Source organism: Colossoma macropomum, unplaced genomic scaffold (genome assembly GCF_904425465.1).
Source record: "Colossoma macropomum unplaced genomic scaffold, Colossoma_macropomum, whole genome shotgun sequence".
Lineage (NCBI taxonomy): Eukaryota > Metazoa > Chordata > Actinopteri > Characiformes > Serrasalmidae > Colossoma > Colossoma macropomum.
Genome location: NW_023494784.1, coordinates 14,700,011 through 14,720,372, shown reverse-complemented (window position 1 = coordinate 14,720,372; position 20,362 = coordinate 14,700,011). Strand labels below are relative to the sequence as shown.

Below are 20,362 nucleotides of genomic sequence, written 5' to 3'. Positions count from 1 at the left end.
AGTCGAACAGTTCAAGAGCCAATGAGGTTTAGCTCTGTCACGAACAGCTGCAGTGGCTCTCAGAATCATAAGCTGGTTTTCAGTTCTTTCAGCTAAGTGAGTCTGACTCAGCTCAGAGAGTCTCTAGTTTGAATCAGCTGGACTTTTGAATTCAAGTGTTGATCATTGAAAAGAATCAGACCTCACTACCATCACCACCAAGCTGTCATTGCTTATGTGCTGTAAATGAGTTCACTATGATGTCAAACTCTGCTCTGAATGTTTTGCATTTAGAGGAGAGATCATCAGTTCTGGTTGTGGAGGAGTGGACACTGGCACAGTTTGGTAATTTGTCTGCTCTAATGCTGCATTTGATTGAAGCTCTGAACTTGGAATTTCCCACCTCTGACTAGAGAAAATCTAAGAAAACCTCCCCCCGAACAGGGAATTCCTACTCAGAAAGTCAGTATGGTGTTCTCAACTATGAGCTCAGTGTATGACGTCAAATCAACATGGCTGCCCACACAGTCAATAGTAATACAGAATCACTTTAGCACTGTCAACATACACACAGAAGCTTGTTAAATCTACAACACTGACCATAAAGTGTGCTGTTTTGAGAAGGTCAATACATCTTGAACGTTACTACTGATATCATTTGTCACTAACAATACGTTTCATGGAGGCCTCCATGTTTTTTCCCACTTTGCAGCTTGGACATGTGGAGATCGAACATGATGCAATTCCGATGAGGATTCCAATTCCAATTTGATGAGGGACAATACCACATTTGAATGATCATATTGATGTGAAATTGCTTTAGGAAAGTTCTGGAGTATCGCTGCCCTGCATGTTCTAGAGTTTTCCATGCTCTCTAACACACCCAGTTTACCTCAGGAAGGGCTTTGTTACATCAGGTATGTTGGGAGCAGGAGAAAATCTAATGTGCAGGCCAGGGGTGCTTCAGGACCAGAATTCAGAACCACTGTCTTAGTAAGTCCTCTGTAGTAGGTGCAGACTTGTGGGCCTGTTTTTACCCAAATGATCACATATTCCTTATAAGACCTCATGTCCCACGACCTAGGCAGGACTGGGGTGGAGAAATCTTTGTTGACAGTCACTGCCCTCCTATGTACAGGAAAGACTGATTCACAGCGGTCCCAGGTTTCCCTGCCTCTTGTTGAACAAAGAGCTTATATCATATTTTAGACCATACACTTTTCATGAGGACAGGAAGATACAGGGCTGCTGGACAGAACCTCGGGAGCCAGGTCTGGCTCTCCTCTGGCCCATCACACAGCATTCATTAAATAATAGTTCTGTATTTGTAAGACACTGTGGATTTTATCTTGTTAACATCACGCTGTTGTTCATCCAAAACCTTCAAACTAATAGCCTTGAAGTCTAGGGATGTACCTCATAAGACATCTCATGGAGTAACAATGAGAAGTTTATATTTTGATTGAGAACAAACATAAAAACTCTGTAAATCTCTTTTGGGCTATGCGTTCTGTATGTTGCAGCAAGCTTTCCCCAGTTTGTTTAAAAATAGGATAATGGCTAATGGCTTTAAAAGAGAGCTGCAGAAAGTGTGCGGAACCTAAACCTGTAGTTTTACTGTTTTGTGAATGGATTAAATGAAGTTCATTTGGCAACAAACTTATACTGTATCTTCAATATATGGTCCATCAAAAGTTTTGAGATATCTAGCTTTTCAAATCAGCATGTTTGTTTCTTGGTTAGCAATTACTTTACTTATAAAAGATCATGCTTGTTGTGAGAAAAACAATACCAAGTAAACGTTTGTAATCACATTTTTGACATACTAGCTTGGGAATTATGCCATATACTCCAAAAAGTCTATCTTGGCATATGAAAACATCTTAAATCTATTCAAGATATTTAACATTTTCATTTTGAGATTGTTACAAGAATATTATGTGATTATGTAACATATCTAGAGATTTGCCTAAATCATTTTATCTAGAGAAAATTTCCTTTTCTATTAGCAGATAATTTTGCTTGTCTCAAGCATTATTTCAAAATTTCCAATATGACAGTTTGTCTTGAAATAATTACTTAAAAAAGTAAAAATGTGTACAACCCCATTTGCAAAAAAGTTGGGACGCTGTGCAGAATGTGAATAAAAATATAATGCAATGATGTGCGAATCATGTAAACTATATTTTTAAAGGAAAATACAAAGACAACAAATCAAATGTTGAAACTGATAAATGTTATTGTTTTTTGAAAAAATATATGACCATTTTGAATTTGATGCCAACATGTTTACCACTGTATTTCATCACCTCTTTTTTAACAACACTCTGTAAGCGTTTGGGAACTGAGGAGACCGACTGCTGTAGTTTTGAAAGTGAAATGTTTTCCTATTCTTGTTTGATACAGGATTTCAGCTGCTCAACAGTTCGAAGTCTCCTTTGTCGTATTTTAATTTCATAATGTGCCTAATGATTTCAGTGGTAACAGGTCTGGACTGCAGGCAGGCCAGTTTAGCACCTGGACTCTTTTAATACAGAGCAATGCTGTTGTTTTAGAGTTTTATTCAATTTAATTCAATAGTTGCACTATTTGATCATGCAGTGTTTCACAGAGTGGTGAACCCCTCCTCATTTTTACGTCTGAAAGACTCAGCCTCTCTGGGATGCTCTTTTTATATCCTATCATGTTACTGCCCTGTTGCCAATTAACCACCAGGTGTTTTTTTAGCATTACAAAACTTTACCAGCCTTTTGTTGCCCCCGTCCCAACTTTTTTGGAACATGTTGTTGGCATCAAATTCAAAATAGGCATATTTTTTCAAGAAACAATAAAGTTTCTCAGTTTCAACATTTGATTTGCTGTCTTTGTACTATTTTCAATGTAATATTCAGTTTAAATGATTTGCATATCATTGCATTTTGTTTTCATATACATTTTGCACAGTGTCCCAACTTTTTTGGAAATGGGGTTGTAGAAATAAGTTAAATAATCGCATACTATACTTATTATAAAATTAAAATAGGTATATTGACTAGATTTAATATGATTTTACTTGGCAACATTCTTTTTTTTACATGCACCCCTTGTCGTAATGAAACTAGTTGTTCTCAAACTTTGTGGAGAGTGTCCCTGCCCTTATACAGGGACCTTGTCTTACCACAAATGTCTGTTTTAATTGTTAATTTTCTCTGCAGCTATCATCGACTTGCACAAACAAGAGACGTGGTGCTGTACATATTACTTTACAACTGGTGGATGTGGGAAAATGTGGGTAAAATGGAGTAAAGTGTAATTGGTGGGCACATATTTAATTCTAATAACATTTAATAACGCCTACCTTTTTTAAACATGTACTGCTTTCTAGATATGGCCAAAACAGATTTAATAAACTGACTAAATTAAAAATCACTAAGCTTTTGAGACGAGTTAACATCACCTAGCGCCAAAGCTAATGCTAGCACTATTAGCAGCTAGTGAGTTGTTTTAGTTATATTTTTACTCTCTCAAGAGAAAATGTACATTTTGCTTGACTCTTCCCATGATTCTGATTCTGAGTAACTGTAGACATTTGTGTGTATGTGAGAAGAAATCATCTAAGAAACGTATCAAGGGAGAGCACAAATTTTTTCCACTACTGCTCCTTTTCCAGCACTGGATCAGAGAATTTCTAATGATCCTGAAACTGGCTCTACCTCGATGTAAGCCAGACCTCTCTGCAGCTCTTGACAGAGTCAACCCCAAAATCCTTCTGTCTATCTTTTGCCAAGCTTGGAATCTCTGATTCTGCATGGAAGTGGTTTGAGTCCTGTCGAGTCCTGTCTTCTTATCTGGTAACATGGAGAGGATCTACCTCTGTCCATCCATACTGTCCAGCAGTGTCCCACAAGGCTCAGTGCTGGATCCTCTTCTCATTTTTATTCACACTCACATTTTTATTCACAGAATGCAGCAGTGGCTTGTTTTCAATCTTTCTAAATTCTCTCATGTCACTCGACTGATGCGTTCTCTTTGCTGGCTTCTTATCCTTCAAGACGCATGGGAGACAAGCATCAAGACACCTCTCTCTGTCCTAGAACCCAGGTGGTGGAACGAACTTCCACGGGTTGTCTGAGCAGCCCTCGCTGTCTCCATATGCCAACTGAAGACCCAACTCTTCATAAAGCATCATCTCTTCGTGAAACATTTAAATGAACACACTTAATCTAGCACTGTCTGGTAATGTCTTGCACTTATGCTATGTCTATGTATATCTTTCTCTCTAGGTATGAGCACTGACTCTTCTTTCTGGTGGTATCTTAGCTCAAGGGTACTTTGGCCTTTAACCTACTTGTTCTAGCTAGGACACATTCTGTGGACGATGAACAGCAAAGCACTTTCATAGGTCGCTCTGTTTAAGGGTGCCCAGTGCCCATGTGGAGTCTAATCCTATATCCTCATCCTGATCTGACTTCCCTTGGTTCTGGAAGAGGTAGGAACAAGTTACTAAGTTGCAAGTAACAAAGTATTTTCACCCTTCCAAATAAAATACTAAATCCATGGCACACAGACTGCTGGTCACACAGTGATACAAATGGTGCAACAGTTAGCCATATAGTTAACTAGATTCTGGCACCTCAGGCACCATTTATCAGAAGATGCGAGAAAAGTGGTTATAGCCAAGCTAAAGCTTAGAGCAAAGCAGATCTGCGTTTTCATTATGTTATATTTTTAGGATATACTAGGACATTAACACATACTGAGACATATTTACAGCCAAGATGGTGAAACATCACTTCAGTAAAATGGACATGAAATGTTGTGGCTCCCAACATGGTTAGATTTTGTTTAAACTTGACAAAATGGGTCTTCTTAACATTTGGGTTGCCCGTCCCTGGTATGGGTATAGGTAGATATATGTGTGCCCAATCTTTTGTGAACTTATATATTTGTGAATAAGCACAGTAAATCTAGTACACAACTGAATTCAAATAAAAGATAAGTTACAGTTAACTGTAATGGCTTGCATGATAATGAAAAACTCTGCCCAAAGGTCAGGACAGGCTTCGCACCATAAATGTAAATGTAAATATAAATGAACAGCAGAGTACATTGAATATGCCACTGCTATCATAATAAGAGTCCTGAATATTTGTACTGTTTCAAGAAGGTATCTTGATTTACTAGAATCACTAGATATCACTGAATGTTATTATTATTGTTACGTGTCCGGCCTGGATAAGGGGTGTCTGGCCGGTATATTTCTCTCTCTCCCGCTCGCCCGTTCGTTCTCTCTCTTTTTCCCTCTCTGTTCTGTATGTCCCCTCCCTCGGTTGTTCCCTATCTCTGCTACAGGTTGACTGCGGTGTCGGTCGTCGTTAGGGGCTTGACGTATACCACTTGACGGCAAATCATCATGCAGAGTTCCGGCCCTGGAGGAGGGACTTGAACTTTAAAAGCAGCCCGGCAAAGCTCGTGAGGAGGCTGGCGTTACCCCTGTGCTCCAAGCTGTTTAGGCGTGCTCCTAGTTGTAGTTGCTGTCGCAGACACAAAAGCTTTCTGTTCTTTCTGCTCGTGCAGTTTTGGTGTATGTCTGCGATAGCTTTGTCTGTGTGTTTGTTCGGTTCACTTTAGCTTGTGTTTTTTTTTGCCTCGCACTGTTATTCACGCTAGCCTTGCTGTTAATGGCTGTCTGCTCTCTCTCTCTCCCTTTCTCTCTCTCATACGCTGCTTTGCCTTCTTGGGGTTCTGGACAGGTTAGATGGGCGCGCTCATACATTTTACATCACGTAGCTGCCCATTGTATAGATACCTTAGGAAAGGGGCGGGCGCCAACTCATGTATTTGTGTTATGCCGTAGGGAAGCCTAGAGTAGATAGGTTTTTTTTTTGTCTACTAGGTGAGGATTTCAATTAAAGAGCTAGGGTTTTTTTTTTGTTGTTTTGTTTGTTTTGTTAATTTCTTTCCTTTAGCGCCGTCCGGGTCCAGAATCCCGCTCTTTTTGACAGCAAGCATATTTGCCATTTTTTTTTCTGTAAATATTACCGGAGGTCTCACTCGGGTCATAGCCTGAAAGTGCTTTGTCCTCTACCTCTGGCATGTAATAAACAAGAAAAGCAGCTATCCTATTTGTGTCTTGCTCCTTCCTGGTTCGTGCTGCAACCGTCACATTTAAGCCATATGTTACTGACCCCATTATCCCCTAGGCTTTCTTGTGGGGGTCGTAACATTATTATTATTATTATTATTATTATTAACTTTACAAAGTGATAATAGCAAACAAATCATCAAAATATGGGACACTTCAATGACAAAAGCCATGCAGCTGATAGTGGTCTTGTAAAACTGGGCAACACTTTGGTGTTTGGGAATTTCTGATGATTTATTTAAATGGAAGAACTTGCCTCATTAGTTTCTGTTTTAGCTTCCTGTTTATGACTTACACAAACTCCAGCATGTCATCACACTGAAAACTGTGAAACCGTGAACTGAAAGCACATTTTCACTTTGATTCTTATAAATATTTATTTATTTTTTTCTTTTTTGTGAACAAATATATATATATATATATATATATATATATATATATATATATATATATATATATATAAAGAGTTTGTCAAGTTGGTCTAAGGTGATTTCAGCACTTTACCTTTTCTTGCACATGGGGCCATTCAAGTGAGATAAAGACCACTCTTATTTGGGGCTCTACTGCTTTTCCATTCTAGGTTCCATTTTGATATCCCTATATTATAACTCATATTGAAACATAGTGGCCAGTGAATGTTTTTAAATATTAAACATTTGCTTCTTAGAAAGGAATAATTGGGAAACACAGCAGAGACTGTCTGTCCTGAAAGCAGTGCACAGAATGAGGCTGCTGCAAATGTGCGAGCACAAAATAATCTTTAGGGTGGGTGAGAAGCCTTCAGCCTGAAATGAGTCTCAACGAATTCAATAAATTTCATGAATGGTCTTTTCATATTAGTCCTGGGAGAGAAAATGTCATTGACACATTTGAAGGACAGCAGTAATGGCTGACTAAGTGACTGAAGATCTGATTAAATACTTCAGCTAAGTTTAAATTTCCCACAAACATTATAGATGTGTCTGAAACTGTACCTTATTCACTCTATAGTGCACTATTTTGGGGTTTCGCGATTTTATTGCCATCCAAAAACAGCAGAAGATCCAGTGCATTCAAACAATCTCACAATGTACATTGATCATAAGCTTACGTTACTTATTGTGGTGCACTGTGGGATATGAGGATAGGAAATACCCAAAATGCACTGTGTTGTTTGGTTTGAAGATTCATATGCAACTTCTCTGAGTAGAATTACCAAGCCCAGCTACAATGGCAATGTCTCCACAGACCTCTCTTCAGACATGTAACAAATGTAAGTAAGCTCTTCTCATGTGTGCAGTCTAACTCAGTGGTTATATTGGACTGATGGCTTGACATTTATAGTGTTTGTGTGACAGAATCTGCTGTAATGAGCAAACCTGTATGATGTAATGTCTGAAATCATTCACTACCATAACAAATCCTGTTCCCTATAATAGTGTTCTGTATAGTGATCCAGATTTTCGAATGTAGGGTATAGTAACTATTTTCGACACAGCATGTGACAAATTAATAAAGTAAGGCTCCAGTTAACACTTTGCAGACAACAAAGATAGAGGTGCACAAATAATGAATGTCTGACTCTGATTTATATACAGAAAAATTGGGGAAAGGCCAAAAGTAAAGCAAGAAACAACCGGCTATTTAGCATGAATCATGCATGAAATATACAATTACAACACAGATTGGCCAAAATAAAAATAATGAATTGCCCAATTACAGACTAGATGTTTTGAGAAAACATCTGATTGTGCATCCTTGTTCAAAGCTGTGATGAGCTGAAACCCAGAGCCAGCATCCACCACCAGTTTCATGCTGGGACAACATGAGTGATCTACTGCCCTAATCCCTTTCCTCTGATTTTCACCTAATCAAGTAGGAAGATTACCATTTTGCTCTTGCATAATCAAGTGGATCTATAAATGTCTATTATTAAATAGTGATATAACACGTCTACTACAGTGCGTCTGTAATTTCAGGGTGCAGTGGACTTCATCACCTAAAATCCAGTGGTGAATTTTAATTATTTGCACCAGGCCTTCAGTTCAGGCCATATCTAGGACTTCCAAAAGGCTCAGAGTGATGTTTTTTCCTCAGAAAACTGGATCCACCCATTGGAAATCAAAATGTGATTGCCTGATTGCACTGTCAGCTCCTAATTACACTGTAAAAAAACTGTTGAGAGAATTCAAAATATCAAGGCAGATTCTGAGGTTTCTCAACTGCTATATTTGTAGTCATCGTTATTAAGGTTAATTCATTTAACCAACTTAGATGTGTTTGCCCACCCAACTTTAGGCTGCCATCTTTTTTACCCTACATTACATTTATGGCATTTGGTAGACACTCATTTTGGAAAAACTTAGTCTAATAATGTTACAGAGGTAACTAATGTCAGGAGTCTTGCCTTAGGTGCTTTCCTAACAGGGGATTCAAGCCGTGGTCTACTAGGAGGAGGGTGGTATTGTTACCCACTACACTATACCAACTGTAAATGCAAGACTTGTGATGTTACTGTTGTCATTTCAGTTGAACACACACCATGTCTCAAAAAGTATTAGATAAATAATCAAAGAGTTTTGGTATTTTTTAGAACTTGCTTGTGTATGCTATTCATCACACCTCCTAGTAGTGCAAAGTATTTATTAAATGCTTGTTGAGACATAGTGTGTGTTCAGTTGAAATGGCACTTGAAATATTACCCTTCTGGTTCTTAGACTATGGTTTGTATAACATAGTGGGTAGCACCTCCTCCTCCACTCAGTAAATTGAGGTTTGATTTCCTCACCCAGGCAAGCACATCACACTCTAGCATCCCTGGGTAAGACTCCTAATGATACATTAGCTTACCTTGGTAATGTGATCAGATTACAAGTCATAGTGGGTAAATATTTCTGCCCTGGGGTTTCCCCACTACTAAAAGCCATTGCTTGTATATGTAGTGAAGGAAGATATTGCAGCCTCATGGAACATTGTGGCCACTATGTATTAGACAACAGCTTCAGCTACCACCATAATGCCCCCTCCTAGGCTAGTTTATTCAAGACTGACACAATAAAACAAAACTTATCTGAAGTATTTTAATTGTCACAAAACTATGGTGAGTAAGTGGAAAAAGGACCAATTATAGGAGGCCCTTATAAAGAAATTCTATTACAAGACAACAAATAAAGAAAGTCTATGGAAACATCTAAGCAGAATGTTATGTGATCACTTAAATTCATGGCTTGTCATCTTTCACCATTGTAATGAACATTGTGAAGAACTCAGTGAGACCTTCGTTGCCTTAATCATGCTAACAATACTGTGGTTACCCTGTAACCATTTTATTCACCAAGTCAGCTCTAATAAAAATGTCTTGCTCTTGATTACTGTATATGGAGAGAAAGAGAGGGGATTTGAGCTCCTGTTTATTAGAGGCAGGTAGTGGGATGGTTCCTGCCAAAGGTGGAACAGAACTTACAAGGTTTATATCATTTACAAAACGTACGTTTGCCTTGTTGATTATTCTAAAACTTTCTTTGTAGATGTACAAAAATATCTTATCCTGTTTTAACAGTATCACTTGTTGTTATGCAGTACTAGTTCACATAAGTGACAGTTATACCATGAAATATTTACAGTAAATATTTAAATTACAATCTTTTTTCAAACAATCCAGTTGCAGTTACATTTAACTGGACATTCATAGTACAACAATTCTGCACACCAGGAATACCATTTCCCCCCATATAGTAGCTTCACATCTAGAACAACTAGTTAACTAGCCAGTTTAACTGCATGAGGTATTGTTTAGTTTCTTTGTGCTGGACCTCTTAGATGCTCAGGAGGACAACATTTGATTTTAAATCCCAAAAACTCTAACAACACTCAAATGAATTCCCGTAGAAACAGGCACAATAAGCTGTAAGCTCTCAAGTACATGTTAATGCTCTTCTGCTACAGTTTTGATCAATCAGGACTTTTCTGTTTTGTTTTTAGGTAATAGTGTACTTTAAAAACTACATTACATGAACTTCAAGGGAAAATACAAACGCATCAATAAACTTCCTATCGTATATGATGTTGCATCTAGCTTTTGCTAGGCATCCTAGATAAAAGAAACAAGTCTTGGTGGGAAGTGTGGACAATATGATGATATTTCATCATTGTTGTAATACACTGTATCACTATACACTTTTCTGAACATACTGTGGATGTCATCAGGACTTAAAGAACACTGACCAACAGCACAGTTCAATACAAAGACAACAAAATCAGTTTTATTTTTATTGGATTTAGTGCAGTACAGTATGTGAAAAAAGCATTGTATGACAGTATTTTTAAAAACGTGGCACTATTGGTGCTTTTTATGTCTGTCCCCACTTATCACACCGTGGGAATATTAAATATTATGATCCATATCATGTAAAGCCAAAATCAGGTAAGGTTTGCAGAGACACATTTCACTGCCTACTTAATACCTATTTTCTGTGATTCATGTCCAGAATGAACAATGCTTATGTTTTCCTCATTTGATAATCATGAAATTGTAATGCAGTGTTGGACAGTTTACCATTAGATGTAGATCTATAATAAACAAACGGGGTTCGCCTACAATTGGTAAACTGAAACAAATTACAGTAGACAAAGAACTTACAGGCTTCTTCAGGCCTCATAAAAGTATGATGCGTGAGGGTTGAATGAGAAGCAAACGAAAGACGCATGAATGAATTAATAATATTAGAGAAGCTTTGTAATCTATCCGGCGTGTTTTGTGAACAACTGGCTTACAGGACCACCATTTACGAGTGTCATCAAAGTGTATTGGCGAAATAAGAAACAAAAACCCTCGAAACGCGGCGAACCCGACACCTTTTTTCTAGTCCATAATGATAAACTTAACAGGGTTCACTTGGTAAGGCAACGCTGACGTCAACAACCTATCTTGATCTAGAAAAAAAGTGGAGGGGGGAAAAAGAGCGAGGAAATTGATTGACGGCCCAGCGGACCAATCAGAGCGTCCGTAGTAGCGGCTCTTTAAAGAGTCTACTAATAGACAGTGAATGAGGGCGGGCGAGGCACTGGGCGTCGAGGAGAAGTTAGGTTGACAAAAAAAATGGTAAGCAGCAGAAGGTTACGAGTTAAACAAAAATTGGATTATTTGATCATCTGACTGGATTTACGCGTCGGAGCGAAGGTACACGGCGAGTGTTGAAACAGCGGGAGGATCGACGGCGATTTAGGAGTCCACCCTCTTCTGTTTTTGATGCTCGCGAAGGGAGAGCGAGGCAGAGTGAGTGAGCGAGCGAGCGAGCGAGCAAGCAAGCAAGTGAGTGAGAGAGATAGAGCGAGAGGGAGAGAGAGAGGTCGTCGGGCTGGCGATGCTGGTGACGGTGAGAGCTGCAGCGGCGTGTTGCTAACTTACCGAGTTAAAGAAATCACAAGTTGGACACACACTCAGGCATACACGGGAGGAGAAGGGGCTGTTTTGCTAGCTGGCTAAGTAACGCATCCACACAGGAGCGCACGGCTGATGTAACTGAAGCTGACAGAGAAACCGACAGCCAGCAGCACGAGTCTCTGTTTTTAGCTGTTGGTGTTTTCAGCGTTGCTTCGTCGAGTGGAGTAACCAGAAGTGATAGAGGGCAGGAACGCAAGCCACTATTAATAAAGTAATGTACTGTTCATAATATCACCCCTGTCCAGACGCGTTAGACGCGTGTTCAACCGAGTGTCGCAGAAGGGTGTAGAAGAGCCTCCGTTAAACTCGACAACTTTAATCACAATTTAACTTGCATCAGAATGTGTGTTTTCGTGCTGTAGTTCAGTTCGGTGGACTTTGAGTGGATTAGAGCGAATGTCCACTTGAAGTGTCCTGCTGCTGCTACTACCACCACTACTACTACTAATACTACTGCTACTGCTATTACTACAGCTTTGACTCTTGCTACGATGCTACAATGGGATTGTGTTGAGCATCGTGACCCCCAGAGCAGATGGAAATGCATTGGAAGTGTGCCTGCCTGCCCAAAGCTGTTGATTAGCTCAAACAAAATAACGAAGAGCTCGGCCTCTGGTTAAAGCCTGCGTGCAGATCGCTGCTTGACGCGCTGTATTTTGAGCCGTATTATTACAGCCAGTGTTGGACTGCTGCACTAACTTTTAGACCCTTAACTGGACTTTTCGTGCTGTCTCCAGTGTCCAAGTATGCACGGATAATAATAAAAAGAAAAAAGTTTGTGAGACAGTTTTTGAAGCATCCCCAGTTTCCCTTCTGGTCTAGCCCATGTAGTCTCCCCTATACGCTCTGTGAAAACACATACAAAGTTACGCTTTAAGAGAGAGAGGGTGAAATAAGGAAGCCGGTGGAAAAAATGGCCGGTGAATGCACATATAACCCGCAATGTACCGGCGATGACACTTTCTGTAATGCCAGACACACCGCGGGTTACCTCAATGGCGTCAGCACCGCCAAAAGCTGCTCTTCTTCCTCGTCATCTCCTTCCTCATCCTCTTCGCCCTTCTTTGAGACCATCGGCGGCGCCTTGTACCGTAAAAAGTTGGAGAAGGGCTGCGTGCAGTACCGCGAGGTGCTGGCTGAGGACAAGAGGCTCAAGTCCATAGAAGCCTTTCACTACTCTAAAACACATGGGAAGCCGCACCACACCCTGGAGGACACGTACAGATTGGTAGCTGAGCACTACTGGTGGGAAGGTAAACTATTTTGACATCTTTTCTAAAAGTTACGTTTTTAATTCTCTGCTTAATCATTATTCAGATTTTGGACGACGACCGTTCTGAAACCCTTTTTTGCGCGTATTACGCAATTATAGTTATTGCGAGGGAGCGCGATGACATTCTGACAGGAGAATAAAAAGGCAGCGCCTTTGCTAATGAGGAGACTGAAGTTTTAAAAGTCAGCTGCTGGCATGGCCACTTGCACAACTTTTCCCAGCCTCCATCGTCATGTGTGTGATATTTGATATCTAACAAAACGCGCAATGTCATACTCTCCTGTGCACCACACAACAGTCAGGTTTCTGTTATGTTGGTCAAGAAGATGTAGGTGAAGAAAAGAGCTGGCCCATTTTCCCCACATTACAAACTGTTAACATCTTAATTGGTGAAATATGTCTTTCCAGTGTGATGAAATAACTTTTCCTGTCAGTTTGTTTCACTGCCTGCACAATACAATCCAAAAGCAACTGCTGTCTTCAGTCTCTCTGAGGTAACATTGGGAACATAGGATAGCCAGGCACCAGAACAGACTGATAATAAAGATACTTGCAGGTGTGCCTAAGCTCTTCAACACCTTGAACAGTGTAATCTGAGTCTAATCAAAGTGTTTTACAATTTGTGCCGACAACAGATATTGGCTCACTCTATGGTCACTCTGGTATTGTGTAAATATTTTTTTTTGTATGTTTATTATTAACTTGTGTGTTGTCATCATTTGTGTTTAGGTGAGGTTTGTTGATCCACAATACTGTTGTTCTTTTCAGGAATGTATTTTCAGGTCAGAGACTTTGTTCTGGGCTGTGAGGAATGCCATCTAAGGCAGACTGAAAGAGCAGAGGTAAAATATTGACTTTTGACACTATTAACTGCTTCGGTTCGAATTAAACACTTTTTGACATTCTTTATTCTCTGTCTCCTCCTCGTAGTGCTCAGAAGAGAGGAACATCTCAAGAGTGGTGAAATCGCATAGCCATGAGGTTCTGAACAAGCTCAGCAACCAACGAGAGGCAGGGCTGTTCTGTGACATCACACTGAAAACAGGCAATGGCCATTCGTTTGTTGCCCATAAGGCAGTCTTGGCGGCTGTAAGCGAGTATTTCCAGGAGTTATTTACTGAAATGGACGCCACTGACCCTCAGCCTCATGTCGACCTCACAGGCAAGCAGTTTTTAAACAACTTTCTATTGTTTTTTAAGCAGTTTCATTTAATGTTTTGCATGTAGTTTTAATAAGCCCATAGGATATCTGATTTTGGTACATTTTCACAGTGGAATATGAGTTTAGATAGCCTGATTGTTTGCATGCACCGTGCTTATTTGAATATCTAGATCAGGTCCTAGAGGGCCATAGCACTGCAGATTGTCATTTCAGTATATTTATTAGCAGTTGAATCAGGCCTGTTAAATCAGGGAAAATACAGTCTCCAGTCCTGGAGGGAGGTAAATTAAGTTCATCTTTGAAACACATGTTTGAAATATAAAAGTAGAAGCTCATGTTTGAAACATTTTCTCTTTACCAGAAATTCATTGCAGTGTCCAAGCAATGTAGTCACCTGGAAATCAAGGCTTTTACATGTATTGACAGTGTATATTTATTGTAAGTGTTTGCAGACAATATGTTTTTTGTTTATGCATTAATTATGCATTATTTATTTATGCTGTGTAGGTTTCAGTGAGAAGAGCTTACTTGCTTTGCTTGAATTCTCCTATACTTCCACACTGACTTTGCCTTTGGACACTCTGACGGAAGTAGCTGCAATGGCCCGCCACCTCCGCATGTGGCATGCTCTAGAAGCTTGTTCTGCCATCCAGAGGGAGCAGGAGGCTGGCCAGCAATACTCTAAACTGAATCCTGTAGGAACACTCTCAGAAATGCCTGCACTTTCCTCTGGTAATAGCTGGAAAAACCAGTGCTCTCCTTCAGGAAGGACAGCGGGATTGAAGAGGAAGCGAGAGAATGAACAAGGGGGAGTCTCAGGGTATTCCTGGAATAGCCCCGTACAGAGCAGAGCACACACTGTGGAGGGGACAGATGAATCTGACAGAGAGGGTTGTGATCGACCATTATCTACTCAGTACCAAAGCCAGGCTCTTTCCAGCCTACAGGCAAAGGATGAAAACTTTCCTTGCAGCCCAACACGCAGGATGAAACTCATGGACTTCAAATCTCCATCCAGTAAGAGGAAACTGTCCCCTCGCCCTTCATCGGTCATCTCAACTTCTCCCTCCACTTCCACTCGATCCTCATCTCCGTCCCGCCGTTTGCTTCGCTCCTCCCCAGGAGCTGCACTTGCCCTACGTAGACTCCTGCCCAAAATCGATCTCTCTTCCAAGAGGAAGAGAAAGTCTTCGTCTTATCACCGGATATACAGAGCAAAGTCTGATTTCTCCTTGCCACAGTCTCAGTCTCAGGTGGCCCCAGTAACACCTGTAAAGGTGAAGCAGGAGTCAGCGCAGGCCGAAGTGTGCAGTGCAGTCCCACAGGATGAAGTGCACAGTCCTCGTGCTCAGGAGAAGTATCGGCTTCTTAGTTTCCTTGGCTTACAGAGGAAGTCGCTGGTGCCTGGCCCAGAGGAGCTGTCAGGCTGGGGGCAGAAGAAACGGCTCAGAAAATTGAAAGTGAGTGATTACTCACTAACGGCCAGGCGCAAACCCCGTGCACAAGGTCTTGGGGGCTATGGAAGAGGTCTGGGAGAATTTGTGGGGGTTAGCTCCTCCCTATCCCTCTGTGACATGACCAGAATGGATCTTTTGAAGAAAGTGATGAAAGTGGAGTCCCAAGAACCCCTTCTGGAGAAGAGGTCAAGAAGGAAGAGAGATGCAGTTGGACAGACTGAACCTTTGAGTGTTAGGGCTACACGCAGCCAGTCATTGTTGCAGACAGACTCCAGGGGAACTCCTTGTGATCGTCCACTGAGATCGTCCACTACTGGTGGCCCAAGCAAACCACTAGCTCGACCTGCAACCAGAGAAAAGGTTACAGTAAGAGGAGCCCATACCACTCAAAAGAGAGGGATGCTAAAGACAAAACAGGAGCCGGCTGCATACACTGTTTCACAGCCTGCCCACCGGGGGGAAACGGTGACTCTTCCCAGAGCCAAAAAATCAGCCACAAAGGCTGGTCCGCCAGTTGATCGTCCATTAAGAATCACAACCACAGAGTCAAAGCGCATTTTGCGCTACAATATTGGACGTACTACAACAGACAAACGCAAAGGTGCAAGACTCAACAAGTCTGTCAAAGAAAAGCCAAAACACAACTGTACCCATGTAACAGCCAGGTTACAACCAGAGCGAAGTAGAGGAGACCGGGTCCACGAGAACAGAAAGAACATGACGCGAGGAAAGAGGATAGAGGAAAAAGCTGAAGTTCTTCAGGGTGCCAGATGCTGGGATGCTTCCAGTACCAATCACCAGCACTACCACAACAATCCTTTGTATAAGGCCATCAAAGAAGAGCCAGCAGATCCTTTACCCCTCTCCCAGCCCTTCCCAACTACTGATGTCTCTGATCTGGGTAAACGTCAGAGCAAACCTCCTGTCAAACTATTAGACCAGGGCTTTCTCTTTGGGCTTTGCCGTCCACCAAGTGGACTTAAGAGGGAGGAGGACAGTGTGGACATTTGCTTGACTCGCTCCTTCTCCCACAGCAGTGCTTCTCATAGCAATACGTCATCTGCCATTGTCGGAAAAGATCGGATTAGAGCAAGGATCATGCCAGACAGGACTGGTCTAGATGGCCCTCACTGGGCTGGGCTTGGCAACAGGTCAACTCCCTTTTCTCAAAGGATGCTTGTCCGAGTGAAGAAGGAAGAGAAAGAGGCAAGGGTGTCGCAGCGGTCAAAAGCCAACAAAAGTTCCACACAGCACAAAGTGAGCAAAAGGAGCTGCAAGGTTAAAAGAGAACCACCGAAGACAAAGGTATAACAGAGATAGTGTACATTCAGACTTCCTCGACCATTTTAACATACTTGGGTTTAAAGGGGCATTCTGACCTATAAGTTTAATATATTATTTGTCATTTTATGCAGTATTCTGTAGCCTGGCATTATATCTCTCAGCCTCATCGGTTTGACAGAATTCACAATTTTACACCATTTATTTTTTCTCACTGCAATGTCCAGCATGCATTAACAAGACATTATACAACCATTGGGAATAATTTTGTGTTAGCTAATTTTGGCTGCTAGCCTTGCCGCAGATCTATAGGCTAATAAACAGTGTAACTCTTACCTCGGTCAAATAGACAACACAGATATTCTCTCTTTATTCAGCACAAAATTGACAGTTTTCTCCCCCTTTTTAAGAAGAAACTAACTTGATGTAAGGCTTCTAGAAAGCCAGGTAGCTGAAATGCTGTCTTTTAGCTTTTAGTAATTTCTGTCACTTGAGTAATTCATTCTCTCAGTAGTAATGATAATTTGCGAACAGCTACTACAGTTACATGGCTGTAAGATATTTAGCTTTGTAGTGGTAGAAAAGAAAACCCCACCCCAATCAGAAGGGAGTTTTCTTAGTCTTAAAATTTCAGTATCACAATCTAGAGTCTACTGCGGCATGACTGTGGGAGGCAAGTAGACTAGGTTTTGGCTGAAGAGTCCCTGTTACTTTTCAGAGCTCCCAGTTTCTACATGAAGCTTTACTAAGTGCTTTGATCTCCTCAGTGAAAGGTTTTCATTAATTATATACATTTTTTTTTCTTTAAAGAATGTGAACAAGTTGTATCCTATGAGCAGCCGGCGCACCGTTATGTTGGAGTCTATCCGACGGGCTCGCCTGAAACAGCTGAAGGGTGCCCGCAGTCAGTCCTCTGGTGGAGTGCACACATGCCTGCAGTGTAGAGCATCTTACAGGGACTGTGATGCCCTCGTCATGCACCGAATGAGGCACATTGAAGGGAAACACTGGCCATGCCCTGTAAGTGCAAACCCTGTTCTGGAGTTGCATTATAATTTTTGCTGTATTTTTGTTTTTGTGCCAAAAGTAACAGAACACATGGTTATTATTGTTACCAACAAAGTAACAACCTACCTTTTCATTTTCATTCTGACAGTTGTGCAGCAAGACGTTCTTCAGACAGAAAAATGTGAGGAGTCACATAAGAACACACAATCCGAAACTCTACAAATGCCGTCAGTGTATTGCTGCCTCTTAAGGTAACGTCCATACACAGAAATGCTCACTATGTATTTCTGCAGATGTTCAGAATATCAGTGGAGAACTGTGACTATTAGAGCTAGGCCTTCAATTTGAACCATATATGTCAAAACTCAATAAGAACATGAGTAAGTAACAGCGACCCGCATGAACACTCCGTATTCATTTTTGACTTAACACTTGATTTATTTGATCCTTCTAAAAGACGTTCTGTGTTTTATTTGAAGCGTGTAACATGCATATTAGGACGTTTTACCTTGTAGCAGTTTCACAGTGACTCTTTCAGTACAGAGTCCTGGTACAGAACTGCCACCACTGTTGTGCATTTCTAGCAACCCACTGACTAGGCTGCCGCTGGTATTCACAGTCAGTGACGTATCTAGAGTTCCAGAATTCCTAGAGTGATGTTTTTTGCACAAAATTTGTCCTGCTAACTGGAAATCAAAAGACTGATTCCTCTGTCACTTTGTAATTATGTTAGTCTGCTGCATTAGGACTTCTCTTCGGGTCTTTAAGTCCTAGGAGAGCTCACTTAGCTATAGATACCACAGCTAAAAACATCTCCTGACTTGCCAGTTTTCTACTCGATGTTTGAAGAATTAAATCCTTTTGTTTCCATCCAGACCTTAACAGTGAAGCACAAGTGGTACTGTAATACTTGCAGAGTTTAAACACAAGCATGATTCTGTTGAATAAAAATGGAAAAAATCGCCAAAAAATTTTTACAGACATGTATTTTGTAGTTCACCGAATATGCCTTCTCTGAATGTTTATAAGGCCCTAGGGGTTCCCCTCTGCAGAATATGACACAGACTGAACTACAGAAATATCTTCTCAGCCCAATTTATAAGCTATACTGATGTTGGTTACTTATGCTGTCTTCATAGGTGGCGAATATTGGGAAGAAGCAGTGAAGAGGAAGATTGTCCTTCTTGAAACCTGACAACTGTAAATACCAAGAATCCGTCACATGAAAAAGAGGTTCAGTTAATAGATGTAATTATGGTTATTGGTATTGTGTGATTTTCCGTACAGTAATCGTAACTGTTATTTAAATAACCAAACTAAAGATGAGTTGCAGTTGCTACAGGTGGGAAACTTGAACCAGTGATGTTTCTCTCAGGGGGTGAAGCCTGTTGGTCATGGTGATATTTGTAAATGAGGATTGTGTAGAATGCTTTAAAATGATTACTACTATTGTAATTACTGCAATTATAATATTGTTATTATTATTATTATTACAGTTATTTTTTATAAATAGCGTAATCTTGAGTGCACTTAAAAAAGGTAGCTTTGTTTTTAAACCTAAGAATACTTGTTGAGTGATCAGGTGAGATGGACTGGGATGTACTTGAATGATTGCTGAGGTGGACCTTGTGATCTACCTATTATTCGTGGTGATCTGATAATGTATTAGAAAATAGAGAAGACAGAAATTAGAGGCACTGAATCATTTTCCAAGTGAAGAGGGATGGTTAGGAGAAATAAAGTAAGATTTATTGTCAACCAGGAAATTGATGATTGTGGATAAAAATGCCATGCTTTGCATATTTGTGTTCTTAGAACAATAAGATCTCTGCTGATAGGCAGGTCTCTTGTGATGCATCTTTTTTCTTGTCATTATTCAAACTAAAAGTAGTTACTGTCTGGATTTTAAAATAAGGGAATCTCTACAGGCCTGAATGTGACTTTTCAAAATGACAGTTTTCCGTAAATTACTGTTTTTGAAATTTGTTTTTAAGGTAGTCAGAAACCGTTTTTAAGATAACCAGAAATGTCCTTTTCAGACTCAGCTTTTTTAGATTCCAAGCTTCCACAGGATACAATGGAGCAGTTATTTGAAGTTTCAAATGTGATTTTTTTTTTTTCTTTTTTTAAGTCTGAAACCACAGATGAATTCAAACTGTAAAAAGACCAATATCAATATGAATAAATTTTACATTTTACTCTGTGATTGCCTGATATATTATCATACCACTGAATATAGAGTCACGTTATTGCACATTGGCACACCATTCTCAGTAACCAAAGTTCAGATGTCTTATCACTGCCACTAAACTACCAAGATCAAGACAAACTTGGAAATCAGTTAACAAACTCTTCCAGGACAAACAGTGAACTCTTTTTCTCTACATTTCTGTATCAGTTCTAGGAAATTAGAAAAATCGAATCAAGATGTCATTGTCTATAGACTAGAGTGTAGAAAGTTTTTTTCATTTTGTGTTTTATGTAGAAAAACCTAAGGGGCTCAGCCAATGTTTGTGAGTATGTGTATATATGTATGTATATACTGTGTATATAAACAAGTGAACAAATACAGCAATTCAACAGGCCTGCTTTACTAACTGCCGTACAGTGGAGCAGGCTGGAGGAAACAGAGGAAGAGGAGTAGGCAGAGATAGAA

The 20,362-nt window shown here is 40.3% G+C and overlaps 1 protein-coding gene across 1 annotated transcript; it reads left to right on the top strand.

The window, feature by feature from the left end:
• Nucleotides 1-11,131: 11,131 nt before the first annotated feature.
• On the top strand, nucleotides 11,132-19,909 carry si:dkey-229b18.3. Its single transcript, XM_036572020.1, has 7 exons — nucleotides 11,132-12,778; nucleotides 13,567-13,640; nucleotides 13,729-13,960; nucleotides 14,468-16,722; nucleotides 17,509-17,718; nucleotides 17,855-17,957; nucleotides 18,846-19,909. The coding sequence occupies exons 1-6, from the start codon at nucleotides 12,439-12,441 to the stop codon at nucleotides 17,954-17,956; spliced, it is 3,213 nt and encodes a 1,070-aa protein (XP_036427913.1). The 5' UTR covers nucleotides 11,132-12,438; the 3' UTR covers nucleotide 17,957; nucleotides 18,846-19,909.
• The last annotated feature ends 453 nt before the right edge of the window (nucleotides 19,910-20,362 follow it).

Excerpts from the sequence above, each read along its gene's own strand:
- si:dkey-229b18.3 (XM_036572020.1), top strand. The coding sequence starts at position 12,439 with ATGGCCGGTGAATGCACATATAACCCGCAATGTACCGGCGATGACACT. Across the intron at positions 13,641-13,728 it reads GGCAGACTGAAAGAGCAGAG|TGCTCAGAAGAGAGGAACAT; the intron begins GTAAAATATTGA and ends TCCTCCTCGTAG. Across the intron at positions 16,723-17,508 it reads GAGAACCACCGAAGACAAAG|AATGTGAACAAGTTGTATCC; the intron begins GTATAACAGAGA and ends TTTTCTTTAAAG.